The sequence below is a fragment of the Neophocaena asiaeorientalis genome, unplaced genomic scaffold, assembly GCF_003031525.2.
Source record: "Neophocaena asiaeorientalis asiaeorientalis breed wild unplaced genomic scaffold, Neophocaena_asiaeorientalis_V1.1 scaffold280, whole genome shotgun sequence".
In the NCBI taxonomy this organism is placed as follows: Eukaryota; Metazoa; Chordata; class Mammalia; order Artiodactyla; family Phocoenidae; genus Neophocaena; species Neophocaena asiaeorientalis.
The window spans coordinates 8,145,831-8,162,853 of NW_020185321.1; the positions used below are offsets into that span (position 1 = coordinate 8,145,831).

General features: G+C 38.0%; 1 protein-coding gene across 1 annotated transcript in view; it reads left to right on the forward strand.

Moving 5' to 3' along the window:
- Positions 1–3,666: 3,666 nt before the first annotated feature.
- Positions 3,667–17,023, forward strand: part of SEC62 (SEC62 preprotein translocation factor) — a 30,021-nt gene continuing 16,664 nt past the window's right edge. Inside the window, exons 1-3 of the mRNA XM_024734025.1 lie at positions 3,667–3,750; positions 12,939–13,047; positions 14,077–14,182. Of these exons, the coding sequence (XP_024589793.1) occupies positions 3,715–3,750; positions 12,939–13,047; positions 14,077–14,182 (251 nt within the window). The 5' untranslated portion in view covers positions 3,667–3,714. The remainder of the gene's footprint in view (positions 3,751–12,938; positions 13,048–14,076; positions 14,183–17,023) is intronic.

Sequence of the window (17,023 nt, forward strand, 5' to 3'; positions counted from 1 at the left end):
TAATTTCTTGAACTCAGCATGGCTATCATGGACTCCTCACTCCTCCAAAGCAGAGATTCCCCTGAGTGGTTAGTTCTGCAGGGTCTGACAGGCCCAGGCTTGATCCTGCTTTTGCAAACTTTCAATGATTTTGGAAGCATCTAATTCCCCTAATTAAGTCTTTACAAACAGCAACATTAGTAGTACAATCTTCATTCACATACACGGTACTCATGACTTCCTTATCTTTGCTCTATTAGTTAGGGTTCAGTGCAAAAAAAGAGAAACTAATCTCTGTATTTTAACAAGGACTTAATTAGGGGAATGACAAAACAATTACCATTTCGGTTAAAAAGTCAAAGTGACTTTTAAAAATGTTCTTAGTCTAATATTAGCGTACTAAAAATCATGTATTGTGCTTTTTTCAAAACAAAATATTTATGTTCATTTTTCAATAATACATATTCGTTGTCTTATTTATGCTGTTTCCTGAGTGGAAGTCTAAAGAATCAACTCAATTTAAAACATTAACTGAAATTTTAAATAAAATTAGGTTTACTGTATTTTATTTTATATTAAACATATGTATATTAAATTTTTTTTTCTTTGTGATAACAGCATTAAGTCACTGACATTGTCAATTAACATATTTTAAAGTGCTTTTATAAAAATAATGCCCCAAAAGGCCTGGGTGTTATTTGCTATACTTGCCTACAATTTTTTTCTTTTCAATTTAGTCACACATATATATTTAACATACAAGATGGACCCAGAGAAAGTGTTATTTAAAACAAAAACCTAAATGTATCAGTTTCCAGTTTGGATAAGTCTGATCAATGGGAATACATTTCTATGTACTATTCCATTCCACTTACTGGGATGGTAGATCCCAGGAAACTGACTTTTTCAAGTCCACACCTAATCATCAGTCCTCAAGAGAGGGGAACCTGATCAGAGAACACTTTGTTTAGCAGAGCATGGTAATGAGTTTTTATATATTTATGCATCCCAAGGAATCCAGTAAAGAGTAAAGACCTCAAATTCTCTATATAGCAAGAAAAATTCTGAGTTTCAGCCCCAGGGAGAAGAAGTGACAGAGTCCAGGGATAAACAGAAGTTTTGCATTGGCAAAAGAAAGGGAGAGGGGTAATGTGCCTCATTTGGGTGAGAAATAAAAGTCAAGTCACAGGAATGAGATTGCAAATTCATAAGGAAATCAGAGCAAGAAATGGCCAGGAGAAACTCCCCACTACCACCATCAAAGATATAAATGGGGTGATGATAAGAGTGCTTGAGCTATTTTTATATAAATATTAAATGGAGGGAGGACCCAGAAACGTGACATTTGGGTTATATGTGCAAACATTAGCCATCCTTAATGTTGCTGTACACGCTGGGGAGCAATGGTGCCTGGCAGGTGGTTAACAAGGGAGTGGAGGATGGTCTGGAGTGTAGAGAGGGTAGAGTTGGGGTGGAACAATTAGCAGGCTTTTGCAACAACATTTCAGGTAGGAAATGATAAAAACCTAATCAAAGCAATGGCAATAGGAATGATGAGGAAGGGAAGAATTCCAAACGTCTCAGTTGCAGAGTCAACAGGATTGCTTACTGATTGGCATGGTTGAGATACCTCCAAGGTTTCTAGCATGAGTGACTAAGTGAACAGTGATGCAGTTACCAGAGTTTAAAAATGCAGTAAAAGAGACAGGTTTTGTGGGGGGGAATGGTGATTTCTAGTTGGACATTCAGTGGAGATATCCAGAAGACAACTAGAAATAAACAGTAATGCAGTATTTTGGAATTAAGCTGTAAACATGAATAAGAATCCCCAAAATGCATGGAGAAAAGGGAAGAAGATGAGAATGGAAACGTGGTGGCCAGGAACATTGAAGAGCTAGGTAAAGAGAGAGGAGCCAAAGAGATATCAGAAGGAACAACCTGATATCATGAATGCCAAGGAAGGAGAACAAATTAAGTGCATGGTCAATATTGTCAAGATGCTACAATTTGACATGAATTATTAATGGATGGTGGAGGTAGAAACCAAATTGTTGTAGTCTAAGGAGTGAATGTCAGTGAGACGTGGGGAGAGTAAATTAAACCTCTTCTGAAGAAAAAGGTGGTAGGGCAGTAGCTAGAGAGGTAGTTATTTTCCATGAAGGGCTTTCATTCCCCATCATAGTCCTAACCTAGCATTTTGCATCTAGTAGGCACTCAACATCTATTAAATACAATAATATTTTCATTTATAAACTAGCTTTCCTATGAAGAGAATCCAGTGTTCTCCAAATAAAACAGTACAAAACAGATCTACCCTCATTTTGGATGGGGAGGACTGAAGGAAATAAACACATTTCATATTCTGTGTTATGTTTTGGGTTAATTGGTAAGAATCATCATTTTTTCTCACCCCTCTCTGACTACACACACCCTGATTATAGATTATAGAAGGAAAAGGAACCAAATGACTTGCTGATCCAGTCCCCAGACTGCAGAATTGCATAGTCCAAAAGTGAACTTTAGCTATGTTACTTTATAAAAGACTAGGCGTCAAGATGCCACTATTTGCCTTAATTACATATTTAATTGCTATTAGGTTACATATATATGGGGAATGAAGAATTTTTAAAAGATATAATATATGCTCAGCATAACATTAAGTGAAAAGGCATATTATGCAACATGATCTCAATTAGGGGGGAAGGGGGAAATAATATATACACACAAAGTATGAATAAATACTAGAAGAAAATAAACTGTTAACAGATCTTTGGACGGTAGCGTTAGGGATTTTTATTTCCTTCATCTTACTTTTCTGTAAATTCCTAATTTACCATTATTTAAAATCTCCATCTAAAAACACTTACTAGCAATTTAAGCCCATTCTCTTTGATCTAAGTAGCTCTAAAATAACAATAGTTATAATAGTAATTCACCAGACTCCAAGTACCCTGCAGTCTTCTTAATTCCAACTTCTTAGAATCTCTCTCCTTACTCATCGTATTAGTTGCTTGTACTCTCTGAGTTCTCTGACTCGGATTCTAAAGGTGCGTTTCGAGAAGCAACGTGGAAAATGGAATGGGGAATCCAAAGTTTGTTTCACATGAGCCCGACTACCCCCTACATTGTACGGGGAGATAATTTGGCTTAGGTCTCGTCTGTGCCATCTACCAACTGTGGAGCCTTAGATAAATCTGTTCATATCGCTGCACCTCAGCTGTCTCGGCTTTCCCATCTTCAAAATGGGATTAGGAGAATTTACACGTGGGGAATAGATGCAGGGCTCACTGGCAAGAAAAGAAGTGCCACACTTGGAGACGTCTAGAATTCCATAGGTCTCAGGAAATCCTCTGTAAAAGGTTCCACCCCAAACCTACTGACTCCGAGGAGCATGGGGCCCCAGGAATCTGTATTTTAATAGCTTCCCAGGTGATTCAGATGCCCAGTCAGGTTTGAGAACCAAGGACTCTTTCCAGTCCTCCTGTTCTTTGATCCACTTCTCAACTTCCTTCTGGTCCCAGCGATTTCCAGTTCCTGCAACAAAAGGAGCCAAGGAAAGAGGGGAGAGAAAGCGCAGCCAAGACCCGCCGAGCCCGCCTAGTACCGGCCTCTCGCCAGCCTCCCCGCTCCGGCGCCAGCCGGTAGATTACATAACAGCCCCGCGGCGCGCTATCGCGATATTTCCACCGCCCCCGCCTACTTCCACGTCAGAGGGAACCGGGCGGAGCGGCCAACATGGCGGAACGCAGGCGACACAAGAAGCGGATTCAGGTAGCAAAGCCGAGCCCTGGGATAGGGGACTCTCGGAAGTGGAAGACGCAGGGAAAGCTCCCGGGAAGGGTGGGCGAAATCGAGGAAGAGGTGGGGTGGGGTTCCCCCGCGAGGTCGCCGGTTGCGGGCTGAGTCGTCTTGAGGGGCCTGAGGAAGGGCGGTGTTGGCGACGGCGGAGACCGAGGCGGAGGTGCTGAGGCAGCGGCGGAAGGCGGGAGGCGCGGCCGCCAGCCCAGGGTGGCGGTAGCGGCGGCGGCGGCGGCGGCGTTGTCGTTGTCGGCCTGGGCCTGTGCTGGGAGGTCCGCGTCCTCCGAGCGCAGACACCGACCCTCCCCGGGCTCCTCGCCTCCCTTCTCCACGCCATCCTTTCGCCTTAGCTGTCCCGAAATTAAGGCCGCGATAATTAGGGTAGAAGGAGGCGGAGGACTGACCTAAAGCTGCCCGTTCTTTGTGCGCAGATAGAAGGACCGTAGGAGGGGGCAGTGATCAGGGTTTGATCAGCTGCCCCAGGGGCCCAGGCGGCGATCTGCGTATCCAGATGTTCGTTTGCGTGCAGCCTCCTTTCTCCTCACAGTTATTAACTTAAACGCCCAACTGAAGCTTTCCGGCTTTCTTTCAGCGACACAGTGTAAATAAACAAAACTCCCTTGGTACTGCAAAGAGCGGGTCCCGCCCAGAAACCTTTCACATGCCAGTGTGTCATCCTCATAACCTACATAGCATCCCTCCCTCATTCCACATCCATGTCATCTATGTATTTCTTCCTTGCAGTTTTCCCCCTGTTGTTCTTGCTCTTTGCCGAGAGGATTAAATATGGGGAACATCTTAGACTCAGGATGTTTTGTTGTCTCCTTATTAGCTCCTGTGCCTAGAAACCTTCATATGTCGTCATAAATTGATGGCGTGTTGTAAACTGTTAATATACTAATCACAAATTGTTACACTCGTCATTGTCTTTTTGTTCCTTACTATTTCATTGCTTAGATGAATGTTTCTAATGTTTTTTCCCCCCATTTTTTTCACTTAACTGACTTACACCACAGGTGATTTGAGCTATGCAAGTTAAAATTCTCCTGAAAACTTTGAAGTACTAGGAAAAAAAAGATTTCAGTGATCAGTAAATTTAGAATTTTAGAATTAGGCAGAAATAAGAAAGTAGTTTCAAAAAGAGTACAGAAGGGGACCAGAGACAATTGCTCCACAAGTTCAGACAGGTCATAAAACCAAGGATAAAGGTTATTATGGAAGAAGTTTCTAATTATACTGTTTCTAGTCTTTCAAAATTTAGTGTTATTGGTCAGGTATGGATACAAAATATACTTTTATTAGAATTTGTATTGAAGTTATCAAATTAGGACTTACTGGACTTATATTTACACACATGGTATATTTTATGGCCTTAAATAAACATTGTTTTTACAGTTTCAACTGTTCTTTAATATTGTTGTAAAGATGATCCTAATTCACTTTGAATACCTGCTCTATTTCAATTGGTTGTGATCTCATATTAAGCAGAAAGATTTAAAAACCTGTATGGTAGTGGTAGTGACTGGGAGCTAAAACTTGTGCCTGTTTGTACCCCAGTGTCAATAATTATTGGCTGTGTAACTTTGGTCAAGTTACTTAACTTTTTTCCTCTATTTCCAAATCCATAAGAAGGAATATTTACCTTAAAAAAATATCCTCATTGGATTGTTGTGGAAAAAATAGGTGCGTGGGTGACTTATTATTAAAGGTTATAAAAGCTATTAAAAGAGTGCTTAGCACATAACTCCTTTTTCCCCTTCCCCAGGGATGAAGGCTTTAGGATAATTTGTTTTGGTTTTTGTTAAGCACGCTGATATGCTGAAGAAAAATTAACAGTTATCTATTCAGTAAATAAACCTTTGAGTTGTGAGCTCCATAAAGAATGGCTGTTTACTTACTGTTGTTTAGTTGGGGATTAGATAAGTGTGTGAGGATCTGATTGTTAAAAATCAAGTTGGTATACTGCTAGGTGAAAATAAATAACATTTTTCACCTCCTCCAAGTTTTCTACATAGCTGTGCTATGTAAAATGTTGTGGAGATCTTGGGAGTGCTACCTGGAGTACTACTGTGCGGTGTCAACAGATTAATAAAAGTGTACAATATCTTATAAAACTCCTTGGTTTTTTTCCCTCCAGAGAATCAGAAACTCTATAATATTGGCATTACTTTAGACAAAAAGATCAAACGTAATGACCAAATTCAGAGTTGAAGTTACAGAAAAAATTCTATTGTGAGACTCTGGGCAAAAAGATCTGTAATATTAACTCAGTTTCCTGTTGCTACTTGATGTTTCATGTTTAGAAAAGATTTTTATGTTTAGTAGATTTACTGACCTTGAATTGTAATTTGTATATTGGGGGAAATGATTGATACAAACAAGTTCAGGGTTTTAAAAAGTAGTTAATTTGTATGCTTTTTCTTTTTTTTTAAATTTATTTTATTTATTTTTGGCTGCATTGGGTCTTCGTTGCTGCACGCGCGCTTTCTGTAGCGGTGAGCGGGGGCTACTCTTCATTGTGGTGCGTGGGCTTCTCATTGTGGTGGCTTCTCGTTGCAGAGCATGGACTCTAGGTGTGCAGGCTTCAGTAGTTGTGGCTCACAGGCTCAGTAGTTGTGGCACGCGGACTTAGTTGCTCCGCGGCATGTGGGATCTTCCCGGCCCAGGGCTCGAACCCATGTCCCCTGCATCGGCGGGCGGATTCTCAACCACTGCACCACCAGGGAAGCCCTGTATGCTTTTTCTAATGTAGCCTAATTTTAGATTCTGGTATTCCATCAAAGTTGGAAGCAAGAAGACTATTTTGTCACATTTCCTTCTTGGACTCACTTTACTGGTCACTGAAAACCAAAAGTGAGCTGCGTGTTCACTGACGTGATATTGGAAAGTTTTCATGATTGAGATTCTCAAGTGAGAGTGATCTCAATTCAAATTAATAAAACATTTGAAAGTAAATAATTGTAAGTTTTCTAAGAAATGCAATTATGTAAGTTTTTAAGAACATTAAAATCAGTACTTGGGCTTCCCTGGTGGCGCAATGGATAAGAGTCCGCCTGCCGATGCAGGGGATACGGGTTCGTGCCCCAGTCCGGGAAGATCCCACATGCTGCGTAGCGGCTGGGCCCGTGAACCATGGCCGCTGAGTCTGCGCGTCCAGAGCCCATGCTCCACTACGGGACAGGCCACAACAGTGAGAGGCCCACGTACCACAAAAAAAAACAAAAGAAACCCAAAAAAACTTCTCACTACCCTCTCCAAGTTGGGACACAGTCTTTCGAGGCAGGAGCCAACTGTGTCCCCCTTTGTCTGGTAGAGTATTGAATAATAAAGCTATCCTTTAAAAAAAAAAAAAAATCAGTACTTATAGGTTAACAAAGTGCTGCTTACTAGAAGGGTTAATTGAGAATCCTAGTACCATGAAATTTTAGAGTTGAAAACGATTTTCAAGTAGTAGGGGTTTTTGGAATCTTTTTGCACAAATGCAGCTCTTATGTAAAAGCAGAGGGGTGGGCCCAAAGCCCTATCACCTCAGTACCCCACTACTTCACTACCATTATCCCTCATCCTTAAGCTACTTTTAGGACCTAGATCTAAAAGCATTACTAGGTATAAAACATATTGATCTAAACCGTTAACATCATTTTACAGATACACTGAGGTTCAGTGAGGATATGTGGCTTGACCCAGGGTCACTCATCAAGATAGTAAAACCAGATTTAGACCAAGTCTTCTAATTCCAGTTGAATGTTCATTCCACCGCACCATTGATAAAATAAATTGTTTTGACATACTTTAATCTTGCAATCTTTATATTAAATTGTACAACAAAGACTTAACGAGACTTGTCCCTGCTAAAGAGGCTCATCCCATTTAGTGTTCTGCTTATGTGTAAAGTATCTAGTTGAGTTTTGGGACATTGAAATGGCTTATTCATTCCTAGAAATTTTATAGTACCTGCATCTCAGTTAACTTTGTTGCACCCATCTGTCTCCCTGTCAGTAAAACCCTGACATATCACGAACCAATATGCTTAATTTCAGAAAAGGGCAAGTTTAGGATTATGCGCTCTGACTCTGGGACTTTCTGAAGAAAAGAGATGGAACCCAGGAAGCCAGTCCTAAGTGGAAAAACTCCCCCCAGAGGCTTAATGAAGGGCTTACAATGGCAGGGGGTGGGGGATGTTAGAAGGGCACTGCCAAAGTCAAGATACAGAGACTCTTGTAAAGCTCTGTTAGTAACATACTGTGTGACTTTAAGCAAAGGATTTATCTAAGATCTCCTCCAGCTTTCAGATTTTAACCTGTTAACCTATTTACATTTTCACGAATATTTTATACTGTTTGTATAAAGATACAAATTGACAGTTGGTGAACTAATCTTTTTCTTTTGCTCAGTTCATTCAACAAGCTTATTTATTACCTAAGCTTATTTCTATTGAATATAACAATTTTTAAAAATTCTAGTCGTTTTGGGGGTCGGAGGATGGGGAAAGCAAATTTGAAGTCAAAAATTCTGTGAGATTGAAGTCCATGGCTTACTGACTCTTGATCTAATATTTTTTTTCTCAAAAAGATTATCTTAAGTACCAAAAATAATATATAGTTAGAAATGGTAACCCCAGTTTCATTGTAGTATTTGAGTGTTGAAGTATTCTAAAATAAAAATATTTGTTAAATAATTTAAAAAGAATGTTCTACCCAAACTTTCAGTTTTTGTAATTTTGGATTAAGGGTTGCAACACCCGGCATCTTGGTGTTTGGGTTGGCAGTCCAGCCTCAAAACGTACTGGTTCTTTGCTTCCTCATTCTAAGACATTTGAGCTCATTCACTGAGCTACAAAGTTCTCCTCATTCAAGGCTCGATGAGCTGGTTTCTCTTGGTTAGTGGGTGATGTTATTCGCAAAAGGCCTTCACTTTTTGTCAGAGGGTTTCTAGAAAAGTTAGGAAAATATTCTGAATATTTCTTCACATCAAAAGGGAACAAAGAGGGGAAGTACTTTAGTCTAATGTATAAACAGGAAGAGGATAAGACTGTTTTAGCCTGCAGCAGGGGAGCAGTGAGAATGAAGATTCCATGGCAGGCTCTTCTATATTACTAGCTTCCCAAGGTCATATTCTCTTGGTGCTCTTCTGTAGCAGTCTTTCTTTCTGGCTTTAAAGCCCCAGCAGATGGCACAAATTCTATACTGCTAGAGACAGTCTACAGTATGTATAACTTATATGTGGTATAATGAATATTTCATAATATTTCACAGAGGATAATAGAAACTTTTTAAGGATTTGAACTTGAAGGAGGAACAAGGAAGGAATCAGTTCTGTTGTACCAATATATTGATAGAATTCACTACTTTTCTAGTCAGATGTTTAAGGGAAGTTAACTGATACTTTAAGAAAGTATCAATGAATAAGTAACTGTCTGGTTGGGAGAGATTATCCAAGTCCATGTTTTCTGGGTCTGTTCACTTCATTCTTGCTTTGTAGTGCCTTTACCAAGGAGGGGAAGGAAATGCAAAGAGAATACTTGAGTCTGTTTTTGCAGTTGTGGAAGAGTTTGGTGAACTTGAAGTTAATTGTTAAAATGAGGTTTTAAAGTGTGGATTCATGTATTATCAGATTCCCTATTATATAATAATAGAACGGACTTTTCAGTTTCTTGGGTATTCTAATAGATTCTACGTCTGATGCCTCTTATCAACGATCAGTAGATTAGTACCTGTATGCCTGTGTTCAGTAAATGGTTTGAGTGTTAGTATGAGTGTAGACTTGTCATGCCTAAAGTTGATGTGATTGTTTTTCCCCCAAGAATCACCTTCCTCCCAAATTTCTGTTAATTGAAAAACTGTCCTTTCAGTTGATCAAATTAGAAATCTGACATCTTTTACTAAGCCATTTCATTCATCTTTTATCATTGAGTCCTACCTGTTGTACATTTGAAATGTTTCAAATGTCAAAATCCTTCCCATTCCTAGTCTAGTATCACATCACATCTTACTTGAATACTAAGTAGTTTTCCTGCCTTGTGCTTTTTTCCCCCAGTTCATTCTACATACAGGCTCCAAAATAGTGTCTAAGTCATTTTTTTTTTCTCATTTTGTCCTCCTTCTATTCAAAACCTAGTTTCTGTGACTTAAGGAGTAAATTTGAAATTTCTTAAGACTGCCTTGAATACTGTTTAGCCCTATTATACATACTTAACCTCACAATTCTTCCTAACTTGTCTCTACTAGAGCCAAATTTTATGCTCATTTTTAGCCACAGTATGTTTATGCTATTCATTCAGCTTATCCCAAATTTGTTCATCTTGGAAAATCCAGGTCCCTCTTCCAAGAGGTCTTTCATAGCTATTCTCATCCACATTGATAATCTCACTCCTTTTGTACTCCTAAAATATTTTTTCTACTACTCATTTTGGAAAATAACAGTTGTTGTTTTGGAAGGTTGTAACAAAGTGGAGGTATCATGCCTTAACAAATTTTTGATATTAACAGTAGCACCCAGAGTTATTATAGGGTAAACACTCAGTAAGTATGCATTTGAACAATTTATGTTTATTGAGACTTCTCCCCCACATACCATTTTTAATCAAGCATATCCCAGTAACAAGTTATCAGTTAATTGGATAAATCTTTAAATTGGCAACAGTTGTATCAACTGAGGGAAAAATTGAACATATATGGGTGTGATTATAAAATAGAATTGGTTTCTATAAAGCCAATTATAGTATCTCATTATTTCCAACTATTTATATAGTATTACTTTTTTGGCTGTACGTGACTATATAGGATATTATTTACTAATAGATGAGCCTCCTCGAAATGCAGTGCGTTACACAGACATAATTAAATGCTATCGTTTAATATATACTAACATATATGTTAATAATTTTAGTGTGATTTCAAAAACCGAAATATAGAATTTTTAGTTTGTCAGAAACTATATTTTGTGACTAGGACCCAGATTAAATAATTATGAACATTGTAGATGTTACTGAACTTGGAGTGTTAAATTTTGAATTTACAGTTTTTTAAGATTCTATTTTTTTGTGATATGTGTTTTTATATATAAAACTAGAGGTCTTTTAATCACATAAATATTTGGTTTTTACTATAGTTTTCATTTGGATTGAATGGTTTGGGCTTTTTTTTTTCTTTTTTAAAATTTTTATTGTATATTGGAGTATAGTTGATATACAGTGTTGTGCAGGCTTTTAATTTTTATTGTCACAAATAGTAACCCACAAGTGGGGTAATACGAGAGTATAAGAATCATGCATTGTTAATTGGCTGTTGGAAGTAGAGGAGTTGGGAAGTGCAAAGAAGGAAATATGAGAAGTAGCTGCCAGGTGACCCAGCAACCACGGCACAGATTTTCGCTTCATCTCACAAATTACTCCTCTTCAGGATAAAATTAAAGCTGAAACTTTGATTTGTTAGTTGTTCCTTATTTTCAACAAACATAACTGAATGCAAACTAACTTGAAATCTGTGGGAAAACTGACGTAAAGATAGATGATTTAGAGAGTTTATTTTTCCTGTTTTGTGTTATTAGAATGTCTTGCCTAAAACATAACTGTCTTCAGCATTAATTTTTCTCGGCATACTAGATTCTTGGCAGATAATTCTTTACTATTATTTGGCACTTTTTTCATCTTAAGAAATAGCCTTTCCTGAAATCATTCACATTTAAATTGTATATTGCTAGAAATATTGCTTGAGTGCTCTGTGTACTGTGCTTAAACATGTAATTAAAGACAGTACTTTTAATATGATAGCTTACAGCAATAAGACAACTAAAAGTATATATATAAAAGATATATGCAAACATAGACTGACCTAATATTCTTCAGTATATGAGTGGGGAGAATAAGTATACAGGAACATAAGTTCAGAATGTAAGGAAATAAAAGCAAGATGGGGAATGATAAACAATGAAGCTGGTAGAAAGTTTGGAGGAGGGAATGGAAAAAAGAAAACAGGGAAGGATTAAAGTAGCCTTTCCAAAACTCTTTGTGCCCTTCCATTAATCAGTTCTTAAATGAGATTGTAATTTATTTGTCTATTGCTTTTTTTTTTTTTTTTTTTTTTTTTTTTTTTTTGTTGTTGTACGTGGGCCTCTCACTGTTGTGGCCTCTCCCGTTGCGGAGCACAGGCTCCGGACGCGCAGGCTCGGCGGCCATGGCTCACGAGCCTAGCCGCTCCGCGGCATGTGGGATCTTCCTGGACTGGGGCACGAACCCGTGTCCCCTGCATTGGCAGGCGGACTCTCAACCACTGCGCCACCAGGGAAGCCCTGCATCTTTATTTTTGCTTTACCCCGTTCAGAAAGAAAAGAAGAAAGGCAAGGTGAGAAAAGATTCCCTGACGAGATCTAGAATCTGTAACCACAGGGGAAAGGGAAGAGAATACAAATCTTCAGCATCTCTGATAGTAGTTTGTATCTGGGACCACACTGGGACAGCTGTCTTTGGTTAATTTGAGAACTCCTCCTGCAATCTGTTGTCCATTGTTCAAGGTACATGGCTTTGGCTGTTATTTAACATTTATTTATGGCACCTGTTTCTACTTACTTTGACATTTGGGCACTCACTATTGACAACCTCTTAATGTTTTGAATTATTGCATTACGGCTTTTAAAAAGAGACCAGGCAAAAGTGAAGGTGAACTGGTACAAAATGATTACCATACTGGAAAAACAACTCAAAATAAATGCCTTGTAGCTGAGGCCAAGAGGCAGACAGGTTTGGGCCCTATCAACTTGTATTTGAAAAACGTGATTTTAAAAATCTCCATTCCAGGGGCTTCTCTGGTGGCACAGTGGTTGAGAGTCCGCCTGCCGATGCAGGGGACACGGGATTTGCCCCTGTCCGGGAGGATCCCACATGCTGCGGAGCGGCTGGGCCCGTGAGCCATGGCCGCTGAGCCTGCGCGTCCGGAGCCTGTGCTCCGTAACGGGAGAGGCCACCACAGAGAGAGGCCCGCGTACCGCAAAAAAAATCTCCATTCTGTCTTCTGTATACATTACTAGGTCTGCTCCAGAAAAAGCTTGAAAGAAAGGCCTGTACTAAACTTAAAAAGATTTTCAGAAGAGATCTGTAAATTATTCTTCAGTATATCAATGTCACAAGTAAACGATTACATTAAATTAATATTCTTACTTTGCAGGAAGTTGGTGAACCATCTAAAGAAGAGAAGGCTGTAGCCAAGTTTCTTCGATTTAACTGTCCAACAAAGTCCACCAATATGATGGGTCACCGGGTTGATTATTTTATTGGTAGGATTACATCAATAAAATTATATTTGTGTGCATATCTTATGAAGATACCTAATTTGGGGATAGGTAGATATTTTAAAAATGCTCTCCAAGCATGATTGGTGAAGCTAGATGATGAGCATATGACAATTGATTATCCTGTTCTTTCCTTTCATGATTGAAAATGTCAATAAAAATAAAAGAAAGTGCTTTTTAATAACGTTTCTTGGAAATTTTTAAAATAGGATTTATTTTCAGTACTAACACTAACTTTTATTCAGATAGTACATGTACTTAACGATACTCTTTTTGTAAAACTCTGGCATAGAATTCAGTGTGAAACAAGTGTGTTAGAACCAACTTAGGAGTGTTTTTTATTCACATAATCTAAACAACTTCATAATCAGCTAATATTATCTGTAATATTGTCTCATAGCTTATAGATCAGTAGTTGTTGAGTTTGCCTGTCTGATCAGTTAAGGTTGAATTACCTATTATTGGGAAGAAATTTATTTATCATCTCTTCAGTGTTATGATTAATGATTTTGATAGTCCTTAAAAGTTTATAAAAATAGACATGCTGATTTTTTCACATCTCATATGTTTAGCTTCTTCCAATGACAGTAGATTGTTTCAGAGCTTATTCCTCGGTGGGTTACAATAAAGCTTGGTGACAGAATTTCTGTTACTGTGGTAGAGGAAGATTTTTGGTTTGTTTATCCCATATTATGATTATTTGATAAGAGTGTTATTTACATTTATTTTGAATTTTTTAAAGAACATTTTCTCATTAATTTATCTTGCTTTAGTTAATATTTTTGAATGTCATTTATTTCAGAGCATTACTTTAAGAAAGGTGCTTAATCAGTATGTTTCACAACTTGAGGTTTTGAGGAACTATTTGTCATCATTATGTCAGACTTAAATTTTCTGTTGAACTTGGTTGTATTTTCGGATGCCAGAATGTTGAAATTTGCCTTATAGAATATTGTTTAGATAGGCACAAATCCTGCTGTATACTAAATTAAAAATAATAAATTTCTTCTTTAGCTTCAAAAGCAGTGGATTGCCTTTTGGATTCAAAGTGGGCGAAGGCCAAGAAAGGAGAGGAAGCTTTATTTACAACGAGGGAGTCTGTGGTTGACTACTGCAACAGGTAGTTTTTATTTCTTAGTGAAGGATAATATAAATAGTAATTTAAAAATATTCTCCATGGTCCTGAAGCTCCTTCCCTATTTCATCATTAAGTATAGTGCTATTACAGCATAGCTCAAGTATAGCTTTTACATGTAACCTGGATTTCTTCAGTACTTCTGGAAATGAATTTATTTGATGTTAGGCTATCATATTTTTATAACTTTTATTTGTGTTCTGTTACATTTGTACATTTGCCAGGCTGACTGAACTGAAGGATCAGCAGTAAAAATCATATACCAGTGCCTGTCGTGAACAAAAAAGTTCTTTCTTTTCTAGAGCAAAAGTTGGGGAATCTTTTCCAAAACTTTGTCAGAGATTCCTAATAGACCTGTTGTCCCTGTTTTGTTTTGTTTTTTCAGCGCCTACTGAGCCATTAGCCAGGTACCCTTCCCTATTTTGTTTGTGATTGCTAATATATTCCTTGTGAAATCAAGGCAGCTGAAACATCTGTCTTTTCTTCATTCCAAGATGAAGTATAGACAGTTCAGTAACATATCCATGTTTTTTATAATAAGTACTTCTCCTTTGGGAAAAACTTTTCATGGTGAATGGTGTACAAAAATCACTTCTCTGGGGAATTCCCTGGTGGTCCAGTGGTTAGGACTTCTCGCTTCCACTGCAGGGAGCAGAGGTTCAATCCTTGGTTAGGGAACTAAGATCCCACATGCTGCATGGCGCAGCCCCAAAAAAATCACTTTTCTCTTGGAAAGAAGTATGCTGGGGTTGTTTTTGGTTTTTTTTTTTTTTTTTCTCCAATTTTTCCCTTGGTTTATTTACTACTTAAACATATTTATTAAGATGTTAGTATATGAAATTTTGTTTTTATGACACTAAATTTTGTAATTGGTGGGAATTTGACATTTTAGATTATTTTATATGCTTAGCAGGGAGATACACATAGCATTTACTAATATATTGCTTAATGGCATTTAAAGTATCAGCCACATGAGACCCCTCTTAATAACCACTATTTTACAACCTGGTTTCTAAAACTGTAAAGTTGAAGAATTATTAACTATTTCTTAAAATTCTTAGCTGCCAGGGACTTGCCTGGCAGTCCAGTGGTTAAGACTCCACACTTGCACTGCCACGGGCCCAGGTTTGATCCCTGGTCGGGGAATTAAGATCCCACAAGCCATACTGCACAGCCAAAAAAAAAAATTCTTAGCTGCCAAAATCTAGAGTCACTAATGGACCTTTGAGAAACAATGGAAATTTCATTGTCGGGGCAGGGATTAGCTAACAGTGGTGTAGTCGGTATTTTCCTTTACAGCCATCTGTGTATTAGAACTCCAAAGTGCAAATTTCCTTGCCTGCCTCAAAACAGACTTATTTTTTATATATATAGTGTAAAAATTAAAAGATGCTATAAATGCAGAAACAGAGAAGTTAAATCACTTACCCAAGGTCACACAGCTAGTAAGTGGCTGAGCCAGAATTCTAAATCCAACAATCTGACTTCATAGTCCATGCTCTTAACCACTGCACTATACTATCTCCTCCAAAATGATGATGGATTTAATGAAGCAAAAATTAAGATGAAGGATTAACCTGTCAATACTATTTGAATATTAAATCTGAGCCCAGATCTCTGAGGAGAGCAGCCAGTATTAATACACTTCACTTGGCCTTTTAGGAGACTTGATACTTCGTTATATGAAAAGCAAAAAAAACCTGAGTACAGAGATTGTCCTAGCAATACACTCACTTTTTGTTGTATATGTTATTCCCATTCATATCAAGCTTTTTGTGTCCTTTTTGCACTAAGAGAGAGAAGCATAACTACCTAAAGTTTTCAAAGCCACTTCTAATAATAACCATGGTGACCTCATGATGGCCAGCCCTCATGGGTTCCTGCCTGACTACAGGCAAAACCACAAAGGGACACTTGTCCTGTCTCATTTTCTGAAGTCTTGAGGGAGTCTAAGGAAAAACAAAGGAAAACAGGAAACTGTAGGATGTGCCTCTTTATGGCCTATTTCAAGTACAGACTCTTCAACCTTTTATCTAGCATCATCCTAACCCTCCTAGTGACTTTGCATCTCCAACCCCCCAGTCCAGTAGTGTCCTTCTCACTCTCATTCATATACCATACTCATTCTCTCTTCTGGTCTTTCTTTGATAATAACCTGCCATTTTCCGCAAACAGTTCTTCCTCTATCCTGCCTGCCTCTCAATATAAATATCTCTCAAATTCCATCTCTACCATCTAGTATTCCCCAGATCCTCTAGCCCACATTAAACTAATGTTCTACAGAATTTATAAAGGTAATAGCATACAGTTTAGTCCTTAACTATTTAAATAGAATTGTTGCATGTGTGTTAGTTTTTCTAAATTTCTTGCCTGCTAAATCTGAAGGCAATTGGAGGACTGTTTTATACTTTATTGTAACTCCACAGCAATTAGCACAATGTGGGCATTCACCATTGTCAGATAAGTGAAGGTCCTAAACATATGTCTGGCATTTAATAAACATTTATTAAACCTGGTAAAAAAAATTAAGAGGTGAAGAAAAATAATAAGCAATTTAATAACTTTTCACAAGCTGCTTTTAATCCATTCATTTATTCTAGAAATACTTATCAAATATCTATTATAGGCCAGGCCTCAGGAATACAGAGATAATTGTGACTTGGTTTCTGCCTCCAAAGCACAGCACATATTTTCATCTGTTAGAGAAGATTTGTGACTAATTACAATACAGTGTGTTCTGTAAGAAAGACAGAAATGGGGAAACTTCAAGAATGGCCTCTCAGGGAATATGTTTTAATCAAATTTTGAAACAGAAATAGGTGATTA